We start from the raw sequence: 13,975 nt of genomic DNA, 5'->3' as shown, positions 1-13,975 counted from the left end.
TGTTCGAAGGTTGCCAAACCTATTTTAAAATTGAGATGATTGAGACGTAAAGATATAAACTTTAAGTTTAAAGGTTAAAGCTTAAAGTTGTCTAGTTTAAGCATGTACCAAAGCACTTCGAGAACCCATGATAGTCATGCATCGTCCAAAGCAAAACTCCTTTCACCTCTACCTCATGCTTATTTATTGGCCTCATGAAGATCATACGTCCGCATATGCTCAATTGTTATACGATGTTGTCATGTATATTTTCCTTTGCATCGATCACACAAACAACGAAACAGTTCTCTCAACCGTGTCTCAAAACCAACTTTCGGTCCCTAGCTACTACAACAGTGTTATTTCATTGCTCAATAGTGAAAAACTACTACTTAGCAGTAAATATGACTTCCCAGCCAATGAAGTTAGCTATGGGGCAGTGACTTGGAAACTGGAACTCTCACCTAAATCGTCACCAATCAGGGAGGGGAGGGTTTGAGAGGCTAAGAGGGGTGCGAGAGGGTGAGATGGGAGATGAGAGTTTGATATGGTGAGAGTGGAGGGTTTGAGGGTGAGAGGGGTATGAGAGTGTGAGATGGTGAGAGGGGTATGAGAGTGTGAGACGGTGAGAGGGGGCAGGAGTGGAGGGTTGAGAGGGGGTGAGAGTGGAGGATTTAAAGGCGAGAGGGGTGTAAGAGGGTGAGAGGGGAGTGGAGGGTGAGAGGGGTACGAGAGGTAGGGAGAATTTAATAGTGCCTGCTACTACGGTGGAAGGTGCCACATGCTGCATTCGAAGAGGATTATATCTTTATACAACCTTTATACATTTGTGTATGTGCTTGCACACACAACACTTACAGATATGCTAATAGTATATATTACTTTGTGTACAAACACATGCACACGCACACACACACATCTATCAATGTGTGTGTGTGTGTGTGTGTGTGTGTGTGAGAGAGAGAGAGAGAGAGAGAGAGAGAGAGAGAGAGAGAAGGGGGGGGAAGAAGTGGGGGGATAAATGTGTGTGTGTGAGAGAGAGAGAATGGGAAGGGGGTGGGGGTGGGGGAAAATGTGTGTGTGTGTGTGAGAGAGAGAGAGAAAGAGAGGGAGAGGGAGAGAAAGTGAGAGAGAGGGGGGGGAGGAAGTGGGTGGATAAACGTGTGTGTGTGAGAGAGAGAGAATGGGAAGGGGGTGGGGGTGGGGGTGGGGGGAAATGTGTGTGTGTGTGTATGAGAGAGAGAGAGAGAGGGAGGGGGAGAGAAAGAGAGAGAGAGAGAGAGAGAGAGAGGTGGGAGGGAAGTTGGAGGGTAAACATGTGTGTATGTGTGTGTGAGAGAGAGAGAGAGAGGGGGAGGGAGGGAGAGGCCCATTTACATGGCACTGCTATGTGACCTTCTTGTGTGCAGGCCACACTCATGGCAGTGCTAATGCCACATGTGTTTTCCAAGTTTGGGCATTATACGTGGCCAACACACCTATCCAACACATGATGGGAGGCACCAGATGTGTTGCATGTGTAACACACACATGCATGTTGCGTATGCAACACACATGGCTCCTCCCACCACGTGTGTTTCATGCGCAATACATGTCAAAATGCCACGTGTGTTACATTCACAACACATGTGGCACTCTTGATGGAGGGAGGGAATCATTTTTGGAATCTACTTGCCCGATTCCAAAAAAGCGCTCATTAGAAAATGCTTACCCGACTCTAAAAAAAGCATTCTCTAGAAAATGCTCACTAAAAAAAGCATTCTCTAGAAAATGCTTAACATAGCAAGTGCCTTCTTTTAAGAGATACAATAGTTTTCTTTCTACAATTTAGTATCAAGGGTGCTAAAACCACATGTATTCTTTTAAGACATGCCATATCTTTGAGAAAGAAACAAGCGTCATGTATTTGAATTATTGACTTGTATTTGAGCTTTTTATGTTTTATACACTCCACTTTATTTATGGGTATGACATATATATTCATACACACAATTTGATGTTCTTTAGTGTGGTATTTTACTGGAAATTCAAAATCTATCTTATGTTCTCATTACGGCTCACATCTAGATTTTGGAGGCTTGTTGCCGACTCACGACTCAGAAAACAGTTGAGAGGAACAGACAACAACGTACTGCTTGCGAGTCGGCAAATTAGTTTTTGCGGGCTTTGGGAGCTGGGAATCTCTCGAGGCGCAATCGGGTTCTCCGTCTTCAAAAGGCTGGCGTTCGGGCTGGCCATTGCACAGTGCACACACCACCCACTACCTTATGCCTACCATTGTATACACAAGTTTTTAGGGCACAATCATCCTAGCATTCTTTCGACTCTGCTCTTGACGTCGCCATGGCATCTTGCAATAATATAGTGCTGGCTCTAATTGCAATGCTTTCAATATCGACACTAATGGTCAATGCAACAAGGCCCGGCCTTGAGGGCTTCCAATCTAGTGGGCAGCTAAAGTTAGACGACAGCGTCGCTCCCATGCTCTTCGACGATTGGGTTGCAAGGTTTGGCAAGAGCTACGAGGGCCTTGCACACAAGCAATCTCGCTACGAGATCTTCAAGGCTAACTTGCAATACATAACCGCGCGTAACAAAGACCAGTCCTCCTTCACATTGGGTCTAAACCAATTTACAGACCTGACCCTCGAGGAGTTCTCCGCACAGCAACTGATGCGTCTCCCTAGTCCACCACCGCCACGAAGTCTTAAGGCCCACTCCGACGGCTCTGGTGACGAATCCGCATGTGACACGTCGTCCCTGCCCACCAGATTGGATTGGCGGGAAAAAGGAGCCGTCACTGACGTCAAATATCAAGGGGATAATTGTGGTAAGGCAACTTGTGGATGTGGATCCTTTGGCTTGGCTACTACTTTGTTATGTAGAGACCCCGACTGTCGTAGAGCATGTGGTCCATTAGCTCATCCGTCATGTACAAGCATAGTAGGATCTTTTGTTGAGAGATCCGAGGTCCAAGTCTGGGAACGGTGTCATCATGTGGATCAGATGTAGTTCGCTATCTTAGCTTTGACTTTGAAACACTCATCTCATCTCTCATATTAGTATAGTAGGGTTCAAGTCATGGAATGTGGTGTCATCATAGTGGATCATATGCACTGTGCTAGCTTGATCCACATTTAGTGTGCTAGCCTAGATATGACTTTAAAACACTCATCTCATCTTTCACATCTAGTACTATACCTACATCTTATGTTTAGGTTGCAAGTGTGGGTATAGTGTCATCATAAATAGAGTAGATGTGTGACCTTTGGTTTAAGGTCGCAAGTGTGGGGATAGTGTCATTATAAATAGAGCATATGTGTGGTCAGCTATTCACACACTCCTCTCCCTCTCCTTCCCTCGCTCTCTCTCACTCACACAATCTAGATGGACAAAATTAGAGTTGAAGTATGCAATGGTGGTAGGACATACAAGTACACATCCTCTCCCTCTCCCTGGCTCTCTCTCACTCACACAATCTACTAGGTAGATAAAATTAGAATTTAAGTATACAATGGTGGTAGGACATACAAGTACACACATGAGGATGTCAACTTTCCATTTACATGTCACGAACCCAATGGTTTATCATCAAAACAACCTTTCGATTGTTACGTAGGAAGTTGTTGGGCTTTCGCTACTGTAGCGGCGATGGAGGGTGCTTATGCCATCAAAACTGAGAATCTAACGAGCCTTTCGGTGCAAGAGCTGGTTAGCTGTGTGAAAGACAACTGGGGTTGTGACGGAGGGTTCCCCGAGTATGCATTCTCTTGGGTGGTCCAAAATGGAGGCATCAATGCGGACGCAATTTACCCCTACACGATTACAAATCAGACCGAAGCACCAACTTGCATGGAGAAGGAACTAGCGGTTAGAAATTCGCACACGTCTAGTCATTCATAGCTTCACCATTCATGCATGTAAGCATAAGAGACATCATTCACCTTTGTATACGTTTTTTCTTAGGGAGTTGTCGCTACCATCACCACCTATGTGGATCTGCCTCGCAATGATGAGGAAGCATTGCTATGCTCGGTGGCCCAACAACCTGTGGTAGTCTATATCAACGGACATGCACAAGATTTCTATCTCTACAATGGGGTAAAGGATGATCTCACTTCCCTTTCTCTTAACAATTATTGTAATCCATGTGTTTTCTCCCCCTTGTATTTACCCTTACCTTGCAATCCATGCGTTTTGTCTACAGGGTATATTTGGTGTTGAGGCCGATTGTCCAGGGAGCGAAGTTAGTGACCTCACTCACACTGCAGCGAGATTGTGGGCTGGGACTCCCAAGACGGCAATGATTTTTGGATTTTGAAGAACTCTTGGGGAACACAGTGGGGAATAGATGGTTACATGCATATTGCTAGAAACACAAATATTCCAAATGGCATTTGCGACATCAACTCCATTCCATCGTATGCTATCGTGTAGGCATTCTCATGCCTTAAATATGCAAGAGATAGACAATTTGGATTTTAGCCAATTATAGAAAACTATATTATTTTACTTAGTGTGAGCTCAGGGATCTTATGCTTTCATTCATCATTGCATTTAGGATTTGGTAATAGAAACAAAGAGAATGTAGAGAGCATAAATTCCTAATTGCTTAACTCACCTTTCTGAATATAAAATGCAACAAGTCTTGACTACTCAAGTGTTTTTTAAAACAATACACTTCCCCAAAAAATTAGAATTATCTAAGCCATATCTTAAAATCTAGCTAAGGGCATCAAAGTACAACAAGTCATTTTTTCGAATATGAAGAGCACCAAGTCCTAATAATTCAAGTTTTGCTTTTGAATGTATAGAAGAACAAGTCCTAATGGCTCAATATGATGTCCATGGGTTGGTAGGAGGGTTGAGTCAAAAATCATATATTATCCCAAAAATTTTGCATAGAGTTAAATATTTATCTAAGGCATATTTTAAAATGTCGGCATGGGCTTCAAAGCACATTATAGACCTTCGCTCATCATTCTTGAGCCTTCATTAAGCTACAAGGATGGTGCTAAATGGGGCATATATCTATTGTTCACTATATAGGAAAAATCACGTTGTTTCAAAGATTTGTGATTCAGAATATTTTTCTATACATTTCATAGATTTTTGTTAAATGACAATTTGATTTTGATTAATTTGTTTGTGAGCCTAACATGTGGATTGAAAGTAAGGGGTTGATAAATGTTATCTCCTTCTCTGATTGTAAACGCATATTATGGGCATTGCAAAGCATGTCTTTGATAAATGTGTTGAGTCACTTCAATATATGAAGGAGTGAAAAAAGGTCAATGAGTCCATGTTCACATGAAATGGATCTATATCTAACACCCTAAGTGGCAAGATGGAGTTGAAGAGAAGTGTCATCCCTTCATAGAGGAGTGAACATAGGTCAATGAGTCCACATTCACAATCAATGAATCTATATTAGAAGTTTTAAGTCCCTTCATAGAGGAGTGAACTTAGTTCCATGAGTCCGTGTTCACATGTAATGAATCTATATCTACTAATACCCTATGTTTCAAGATGGAGTTAAACAAGTGTGAACCCCTTCATATATAGAATTTAAAAAGAATCTGCAAGGGATCTACTTGGGAGAGAGAGAGAGAGTTAGAGAGAGACCTACTTCTTTCCACCAAATTTAGAGAGAGAGAGAGAGAGAGAGAGAGAGAGAGAGAGAGAGAGAGAGGCCAAAAGACCTTACTTGTCTAAACAAAACTGACCAAATCTTTATTAGTAAATGAGATATAATGACCTTAAACATTCAATTTAAAAAAGGCATAATGAAGTGTTATATATAGAAGTAAAGTAAAGGTTGATTTAATTATTTTGAGTGAAATATGAAAAAAGCATGTTAACAATAGTGCAACAATTTGAGGCCCACGTAACACCTTTAATAGTGCATATGCTTCCTTTTTTAAATTTTGTTTGTGGTGTTGTATCCAACTAGATATTGAATGACACTTATAGAATCACAAAGTTTGATGAGTAGCACCATGTATAATAATTTAAAAAATATTATAACAATTGATGCATAGCCTCAACTCTTCATGGAAGGTGCAAAGTGTGTATATAGAATCTAGGGCTACTTGTATGATAGACTATTAGTGGCCACCCTACTTTGAGTCCAATTGCATGGAACAAACCATATCATCCACCCTACTTTGAGTCCAATTGCATGGAACAAACCATATCATCCAACTAGGGTATTAAAAGGATAATAATAAAGAAAAAAAGATAGCTTGAGTCATGGTAAAACCTTGAGATGCATTTAAGGTGTGCGTACAAACCTCATAACCTAAGAAGGGTTTATCATGGGAAGATCTTCCTCTACCCTTAGTGCAGTTTAAAATAGGTTTATCAACTCCTACTTACATGTAGCCTGCTTGGCATAATACTAAACCTCTGTAGACACTCTTTCAACCTTGTAGCCACATATTACCGATCCCTCTTTCCAAATGAAGCTTTATCTTAGTATTACACAAAGTGGCTTCTCCTTGGAAAGGAACCTTATGACAAAATAGACCTAGCTCATGCTCACAAGGTAAGGGGGGAGTATTGGTTTCCAACAACTCTACTCAATGTACATATATAGGTGAACTACTTCTTTCATCCAAAGCTAAGTTGATGAAGATGACACTCTAGAAGATCTCTTGCAAAAGAGACGGTGAAGATTTCCACAAAGTTGTTAATTGTTTAACACTAGTTTGGTAATAGGAGCGAAAAGTATCTATGGACATATTGATGCTCTCTTTACTGACCAACTTTGTGGAATTATTTAAACACTTGTATGTTGAAAATCAAAGGTTTCCTTTTATCATATCATCACATACATAATGAAGGAAAATTGGGATTTTTTGGGATCACATTGGTTCTGTTTAGGCTTTTCAATTTCGTAAGACCTCATAGGCCAAATTACAATTGTAATGCAGAACTGTTTGGATTATATTTGGATCAAAGGCTTTAATTAGCCAGTTTCTCATTACTTTTAAAGTTTTTGGATATACATTACTTCAAAAACATATATATGGTGTAATACAATCAATATTAGGCTCAAAAATCAATTAGAACTCCAAAATTTAGGTTTCAATGAAAACTCTATGTCAGGATGGGCTAGGACACCTACACAATGATGTGATTATTCACAATGAGAACAAGTGAGCAAAAAAATGGACATCGACCCAAATGGCATCAACTCTAAACATAACTCAAAACTCTTCCAAGAAAGAAGAATATGCTTAGGGACACCTGACAGTCATGAAGAGGAGAGGAGTGATCTTATTTAAAAGAGTCCTTATATCATGGGGAAGAGGATGGAGAGAGTGAGGGTGAGAGTGCATGGAATAATAAAAACATCGGTGCTAAGTGCAAGACTTTCATGGTGCCCTTACTTACATTCTACCAAATCATTAGATTAGTACATAGTTGATACAACAGGTGAATAAGGACTCTTCTTTTTTTCCCAAGTTAAGTATTTCCACACCTTCTCTCTCTAGAGAAATGGGCTCATGGTGAATTTTTTGCAAATAAAATCAAAAGTTGGCAGATATTGCACATTTGGAATCTACTCAATTGAGACCTTTCCAATGATATTGCACATTTGGAATCTACTCAATTGAGACCTTTCCAATGATACATGGCATGAATTGAGACCTTTCCAATGATATTGCACATTTGGAATCTACTCAATTGAAACCTTCCCAATGATATTGCACATTTGGAATCTACTCAATTGAAACCTTTCCAATGATACATGGCATGAATTTCTCGAATAATCAAAACTTCCCATTGAAAAAGTCTCGATGACTAGATTCTAAATGTGCAATCTCCAATCAACTTTTGATTTGATTTGAGAAATTTCCACCATGAGCTCATTTCTCTAGAGAGAGGAGGTAATGTGTGGAAATGCTCAAGGGGTAAAAATGAGATTCCATATTTCGCCTAATGGAAGCTTCATAATGTGAAAAGTGTCAAGAGTAGTGGGTACTCGGGTATGCTACGGATGGTATTGACTAAGAGGGATATGATTTGGTGTTGAGATGGGGTGGCATCGGGAGTGGGATTTAGTGCTTAAGGACTACTTTGGGGTGAGCCTATGGGGAGGGGGTTTTGTTTAGATTATGGGATATATGTGTTGTGATTGTCTGGTTTTGAGGGGAAAGAGAGATGGGGTGGCATTGAGAGTGGGTTTTGGTGCTTAAGGACTACTTTGGGGTGAGCCTCTAGGGAGGGGGTTTTGTTCAGAGTATGGGGTATATGGGTTATGCTTGTGTGTTTATGATGGGAAAGAGATGGGGTATTTATAGCTCCATAAAGTCATGGGTTAGGACATGCGTTTCTCTCCTAACCATGGTTGGGGGGAGGCATGGAGGGGGCCATAGTAGTGGAATTTAGGATGAGTACAAGTGCCCCCACCCAAAGCCCTCATGATAGAGCTAAGGGCAGTGAGGAGGAAGGAGTGAAGTGTTTTTACAAAGGTGATGCCATAGGCTTACTTTTGGCTAAACATGTAACATTAGAGAAAATGTGGACTCAAATTGGGCTCTTTAAGGATTTGCACACATTCTTTCTCTCTATAAAAATAGACTCATTGTAAATTTTTTACAAATAAACTTAGAAGTGAGTAGAGTTTAAACATTTAGAATCTACTCTTCAAGACCTCTCCAATGATATATAGCATGATGGGAAATTTTGCATATTCAAGAAGTCCCCAAATTTAGTGTATGACATGGCATGTAACGTGCAACATCATCAACAAATTTGGGGACTTCTTGAATATGAAAAATTTTCCATCGTGCTATATATCATTAGAAAGGTCCTGAAGAGTAGATTCCAAATGTCCAAACTCTCCTCACTTTTGAGTTGATTTAGAAAAGATTTACCATGAGCCCATTTTTACAGAGAGAGAACGTGTACAAATCCTTAACACTAGTTCTGTAATTGGACACTAAAGTGTCCTGAGGACACTAAAGTGTCCTGAAAGTTAGCATTTTTCTTGAATTTTTGTGGGCAATCTATTAAGAGTTTTGAAATGCTTAACATCCACAGATGTTCCTCAAGACCCAAAAAAAAATTGAGATTTTTTAAATTGAACTTTTCTTAGCTTTTGCAAGGCAATATTTTAATTTTCTTAGACACATGCTGATAAAACGCATGATTTTTGCTGTTTTCAAAATAGTAGTAATTTGTACATAACTTTTAGAAGGGACATAGTTTGATCATGGAACTTGGCTTGATGGAAAGCCCATGATGTAAACTAAATCTTGGAATCATCAAACGATAATTATTGGATAAATTTTTGACTCGCTAATATTGAAATGACGTTTTTTATACAGGTGGAGCATGAATTTTTCTCCTTCCATATGCAAGATAATAATGTAAAACTTGAGGTGCACCCATGTTATATAGGGTAAATACTACTTTGTTTTGAATTTTCCAAAACTTTATAGCCATTTTTTGGGCCTCTTCTCATACATGGCCTTTTGCGCAACCTGTTTTTAATACATAAAATGTCTAATTATGAGCCTAATTTTGATTTTCATCAAAGGGGAAAGCTGTGTAAGTGCATTATTTGTTGTAACTATAGGTGTAGACTACTTGTACAAGCATAGTTATGATTAGTTTTTGAAAAAAGATGATCAAATTTTGTATTTTTATTTTTTACAATTTTTTTAGAACTAGGCGATAAGAACCTACTTAAGTGGAGGCTAAGTTAGTGTCATACACATCAAATTATGGCTTATTTATCTCATCTCAAGCATGAAAACCAATAATCAACATTCTCATTGATAGGGCTACAATTTTTTTTAGTGGCGTGATTGAGTTTTGATAATACGCGTTACTTTTGCTGATTTTATACAACTTTTTTTGAAAAAATTCTAGGAAAGGAAAATGATTTTTTTGGTGAACTTCTACCTCCTTGGACTGATGTATGCTATCAAAATATCTTGGGAAAAATGCTATTGATATCATTGGATTTTTTTTTGAGAGAATGATGCTTGCATATTTGGAAAAATCCTAGAAAATCCTGAAAAATGTTCATTTTCAAGACATATGCTACTTTGTTGCTTATGTACTTCCAAATAAAAAGGCATTTTATATGTTTAGCATTTTTTACATAAGCATAGGGTTATGTTCTACATGCCCAATGAAGCATTTTAGTTTTTAAAGCCTACATTAGGAGTTTGATTTTTTTTCGCAACCCCCAAAAAAGGACACTCAAGTGTCCTGTTTTGGTACCAAACTAGTGTTAAAGGGCCTAATTTGAGTCCAAATCTCCCTATTGTTTACAAGGGTTTATCTACAAGGCTCTCAAGAGGGTAAAAGTCGATGTGAGGATACCATGTAATCGTTACTACAAAGAGCTCCCACATGCAAGAGACTTTGGTTTATCGTTGTGGTACTGCTTCAATTGCTTTTGTTGTTGGAGAGTATTCATTCACCATGACCTTACCATGCACTGGAGCACATCATCTTTTCATGCATGTATTGATGGGTGCATCAAATACATAGGAGTAACATGCATCATACATCATATATATACAACTATGGATTGCATATGAGAACACGGTTATTCTTGTCATAGTTAACTCTCATCATCATATGCACGTGCTATAAACTGATGGACATGCATACATGGATGCTCTTTTTTGCCAACATCCCTATATATACATTTACAAAAAATTTATGAAATAAAAAATTATTTAAAATATATAGGTACACTAATATATATATATATATATATATATATATATATATATACATCTATATATACATGTATTTTATGTGGGTGTGTCAAGAGCTAATTTGTTAACCCCATTTTGAGTTAAATTTAGCATCTCACATCTCTCGAGAGGCTGCATGGCGGTCCTCCCCTGCATATACCATGGCCACAAGGTGGCCTCGTACTGTGCATAGAAGAAGGGGCATAGAAGGGGGGGACCACGAGATTGACGAGGCATGGGTATTGTTGCAAAGCTTGAGAAGGCCACACTTTTGCATGAGGAGATGCCAAGAAGAGGTGATGGGTGGCCACCATAGTGGTGACGGCCTCTCCCTAAGCCATGTTGGTCCATGGTCCTCATGAAGAGACAGGTGCGGCCGAGAAGCAAAACATGGAGATTGGAGTCTTCACCAAGAGATGATGGTGTGGTCACCTAGGAGTTTGTGAGGAGATGATGGTGGTCACCTAAGAGTTTGTGAGGAGATGATGGCCATGTTGGAGCTATATATAGCCTGCCCAACCTAACCCTAGGTCTCACCACCTATATATACCTAATCTCAGTGTACTTTCCACACACTTTGGGAGCTATGTTAGTTCGTCTCTTTCCCTCCCTCTCTTTGGTTAAACATGGTATCAGAGAATGTTAACATCACAAAGGCATGCACATAGAATACTAGAAGTTTGGGCCATGCCATATGTTACCTCCTTGTCACATCCGAGACTTAGCTCAAACTCCTCATGTGTAACTTGTGCACCTTCTTCTTGCACCTTTTTTACTCGCTTTTATATCCATGTCATTGACATGGTGGGGTCATTCATGGATGTTCTTCGCATATTTTGTTTTCATTCTTTGTCGAGTTGTTTGATCCATTTTTGCATACATTCGAAATTATAGATGACAAAAATAATTAAATTCTCTTGTTCATCTCGTGGGATCAAAGATGTAATGGGAGTCTCTTTCCATATAACATTTTGTGATAATTTACTTGATTCTTTTGTCATCCAAATAGGGGGAGCCTCCTCATCAACAACAAGCTACAATTACTCAAAGAGATACTACATGCACTCATGATGTAACCAGCCCTCTGCCATAGATCCTTCGGTGGGCCTTGGCCTCTCATGCATAAAAACCTTCAAGACTCCCATGAATCTTTCAATGCAAAACATCCATCGTGTGCTCACAACTCTAGAAAACTCTTCCTCCTTAACAAGGTGGATAAGCACATGGAGTTGAATGTCAAATATGAGCTCTATACAATCCAACATTTTTTGTGGATAAGCACATGGAGTTGAATGTCAAATATGAGCTCTATACAATCCAACATTTTCTATGGAATCTCTCGAATGTCTATCTCCTTTGATGTGATGCACTTGGCAAATAACAAAACACCAATCAATAACTAACTTCAATTGCAAAGAAGAACCCTATACACGTTTTTAAAGAAGTAGTAGCTTGCAAAATGACCCCAAATGGTATACAATATCTCGAATGCCCTTGGTTAAGCATCCATCAATTAGAAGTGGCAAGACATGCTATAATAGTCTACCTTTGATGTTGGTATCCACACAAACTAGCAAATGTTAAGAATAATATTCAGAGCCATGGCCTACCTTTAGGAAGTTATGCCAGTCTCACTAGCTAGTCATGTGTCTTTCATCCAGAAACATTGTTATCATCCATAGTAAACATGTTTCACATGATGCACCATAGCTTGTAGGTGTACATATCAATCTCATATGCATGGGGTCAAAAATATGTGTGATTTTGAATTCTTTCTTATATTCCATACTGTACCATATTTAACTCTTGGGTCTCATCAAAATTTTTGCTCTATCTCTGAGAAAATGGTCATCTTTCTCATCACTTGTGAGCTCTGTATTTGGATATACAATAGGACCAATTGTCCATTTTCTATACCACTCCATAGGCATCATTTGCATAGGGCATACTCTACTCTCAATCCTTCTATTAAAATGTCTTGCTTCTTCTTTTGAACTTAATATGTGTCCTTTAGGTAGAAATCTTCTATGTCGGAGATATATATTCTTGTTAAAATTCTTGCAATATTTTTATCGTAGCTAGTCCTTGCATGGTGGGTGTCATGTGAAAATCTGAGAGGTGTTTTGGGTCTGTGTACATATGGGATGCATGGTGTGTGAATAAACTTTGCTCTAAATGCCCTGGCAAATGTATAGAGTGAATGGTTTTGCAGTGAGCTGGTACACGCATGTTTTTTTGGAGCAGATGCTGGAGATTTGGAAGTTTTTTTATGGTGTGCGGGTGGTTGCCAAATGCAGGGCACCGATTGGATTGGTTGTGTTTTGGTAATTATGATGCAGCTGAAGACATGTGGACAGCTCTCGCATTGTTTTGGAAGGTCGTGGGTGCGACGTGTTAACCTGAAGTACAAGGAAAGGAGGAGCCATTGTAGTGTGGTGGCCATCATTGAGCTTTAAAAAATAATAAAAAATATAATACAACGTGGCCAATCAAAAGAATAGCCACATGGAAGCCTTACCACGCCACCAGCACACCATCTAGAAGGTGGTGGCGAAGACGCAAAGCTGTGAAGATGGCTGCCTCGTGAAGGAGAGAGACCGCTATTGGATCGTGCAGATACCGGGCGCGAAGAAGGGATAGTAGCCGCCTTGTAGCTCTGGGGTGATCCTGTGGTGACTCTCCGACCAGCGGGCGGCGGCGGCGAGACAGAGAACAGAGAGTGAGGAGGGATGCTGGGGCAGTCCCCTGGTGAGAGAAAAGCTAGCTGGGGACCAGAGGCGAAGGAGCTGTGGCGCTGGGATGTGAGGCGAGGAGAGGTCGCAAGTAGCCGCATCGTGTACAGTGGCTTGGAGAGCGGGCGGAGGCAGGTGCAGAGTGAGGAGCCGCCTTGTGAAGAAAAGGGGCCGACGTCAACTTGTTGGCCGCCTCGTTGATACAAAGGCCCGGTGGGTATTGTTGGCAGTGAGAGACAGCAAAAAGGAAGTGGCCGCCTCGCGTGTGTGAAGATCGCCCTGGTGATAAAGTGAAGATAAGAGGTTGCCGCCTTTGGGGTCGTCATCAGTGAGAAGGAGGCTGGCTTGCAGGCAAAGAGATGGATTGGTCGATGGGCCAGATACAAGGGGTTGCTGCCTTGTGAGAGAGAAGCGGACGAGCAGGGAAAGCTGCAGAGGCTCTGTGGTTGGCAAAGTTGCTGGTCACGACACAGAGAGAGTGAGAGGTCCTGAGTTGAGGGTTAGCTGGTGAGGCGCCCTTTGAAGAGAGAAGTGGCT

The 13,975-nt window shown here is 40.4% G+C and overlaps 1 protein-coding gene across 1 annotated transcript; it reads left to right on the top strand.

Annotated features, from left to right (window-relative positions):
• Positions 1–2,242: 2,242 nt before the first annotated feature.
• LOC147619544 (cysteine protease XCP1-like) lies at positions 2,243–4,478 on the top strand. Its single transcript, XM_086773562.1, has 4 exons — positions 2,243–2,809; positions 3,599–3,849; positions 3,946–4,080; positions 4,187–4,478. Exons 1-4 carry the CDS (start codon positions 2,323–2,325, stop codon positions 4,298–4,300), a joined length of 987 nt encoding a protein of 328 aa, XP_086629688.1. The 5' UTR covers positions 2,243–2,322; the 3' UTR covers positions 4,301–4,478.
• The last annotated feature ends 9,497 nt before the right edge of the window (positions 4,479–13,975 follow it).

This window comes from Cibotium barometz, chromosome 33 (genome assembly GCF_041138505.1).
Source record: "Cibotium barometz isolate CiBa-2024 chromosome 33, ASM4113850v1, whole genome shotgun sequence".
Taxonomy (NCBI): Eukaryota; Viridiplantae; Streptophyta; class Polypodiopsida; order Cyatheales; family Cibotiaceae; genus Cibotium; species Cibotium barometz.
This window is presented reverse-complemented; position numbering and strand designations above follow the sequence as displayed.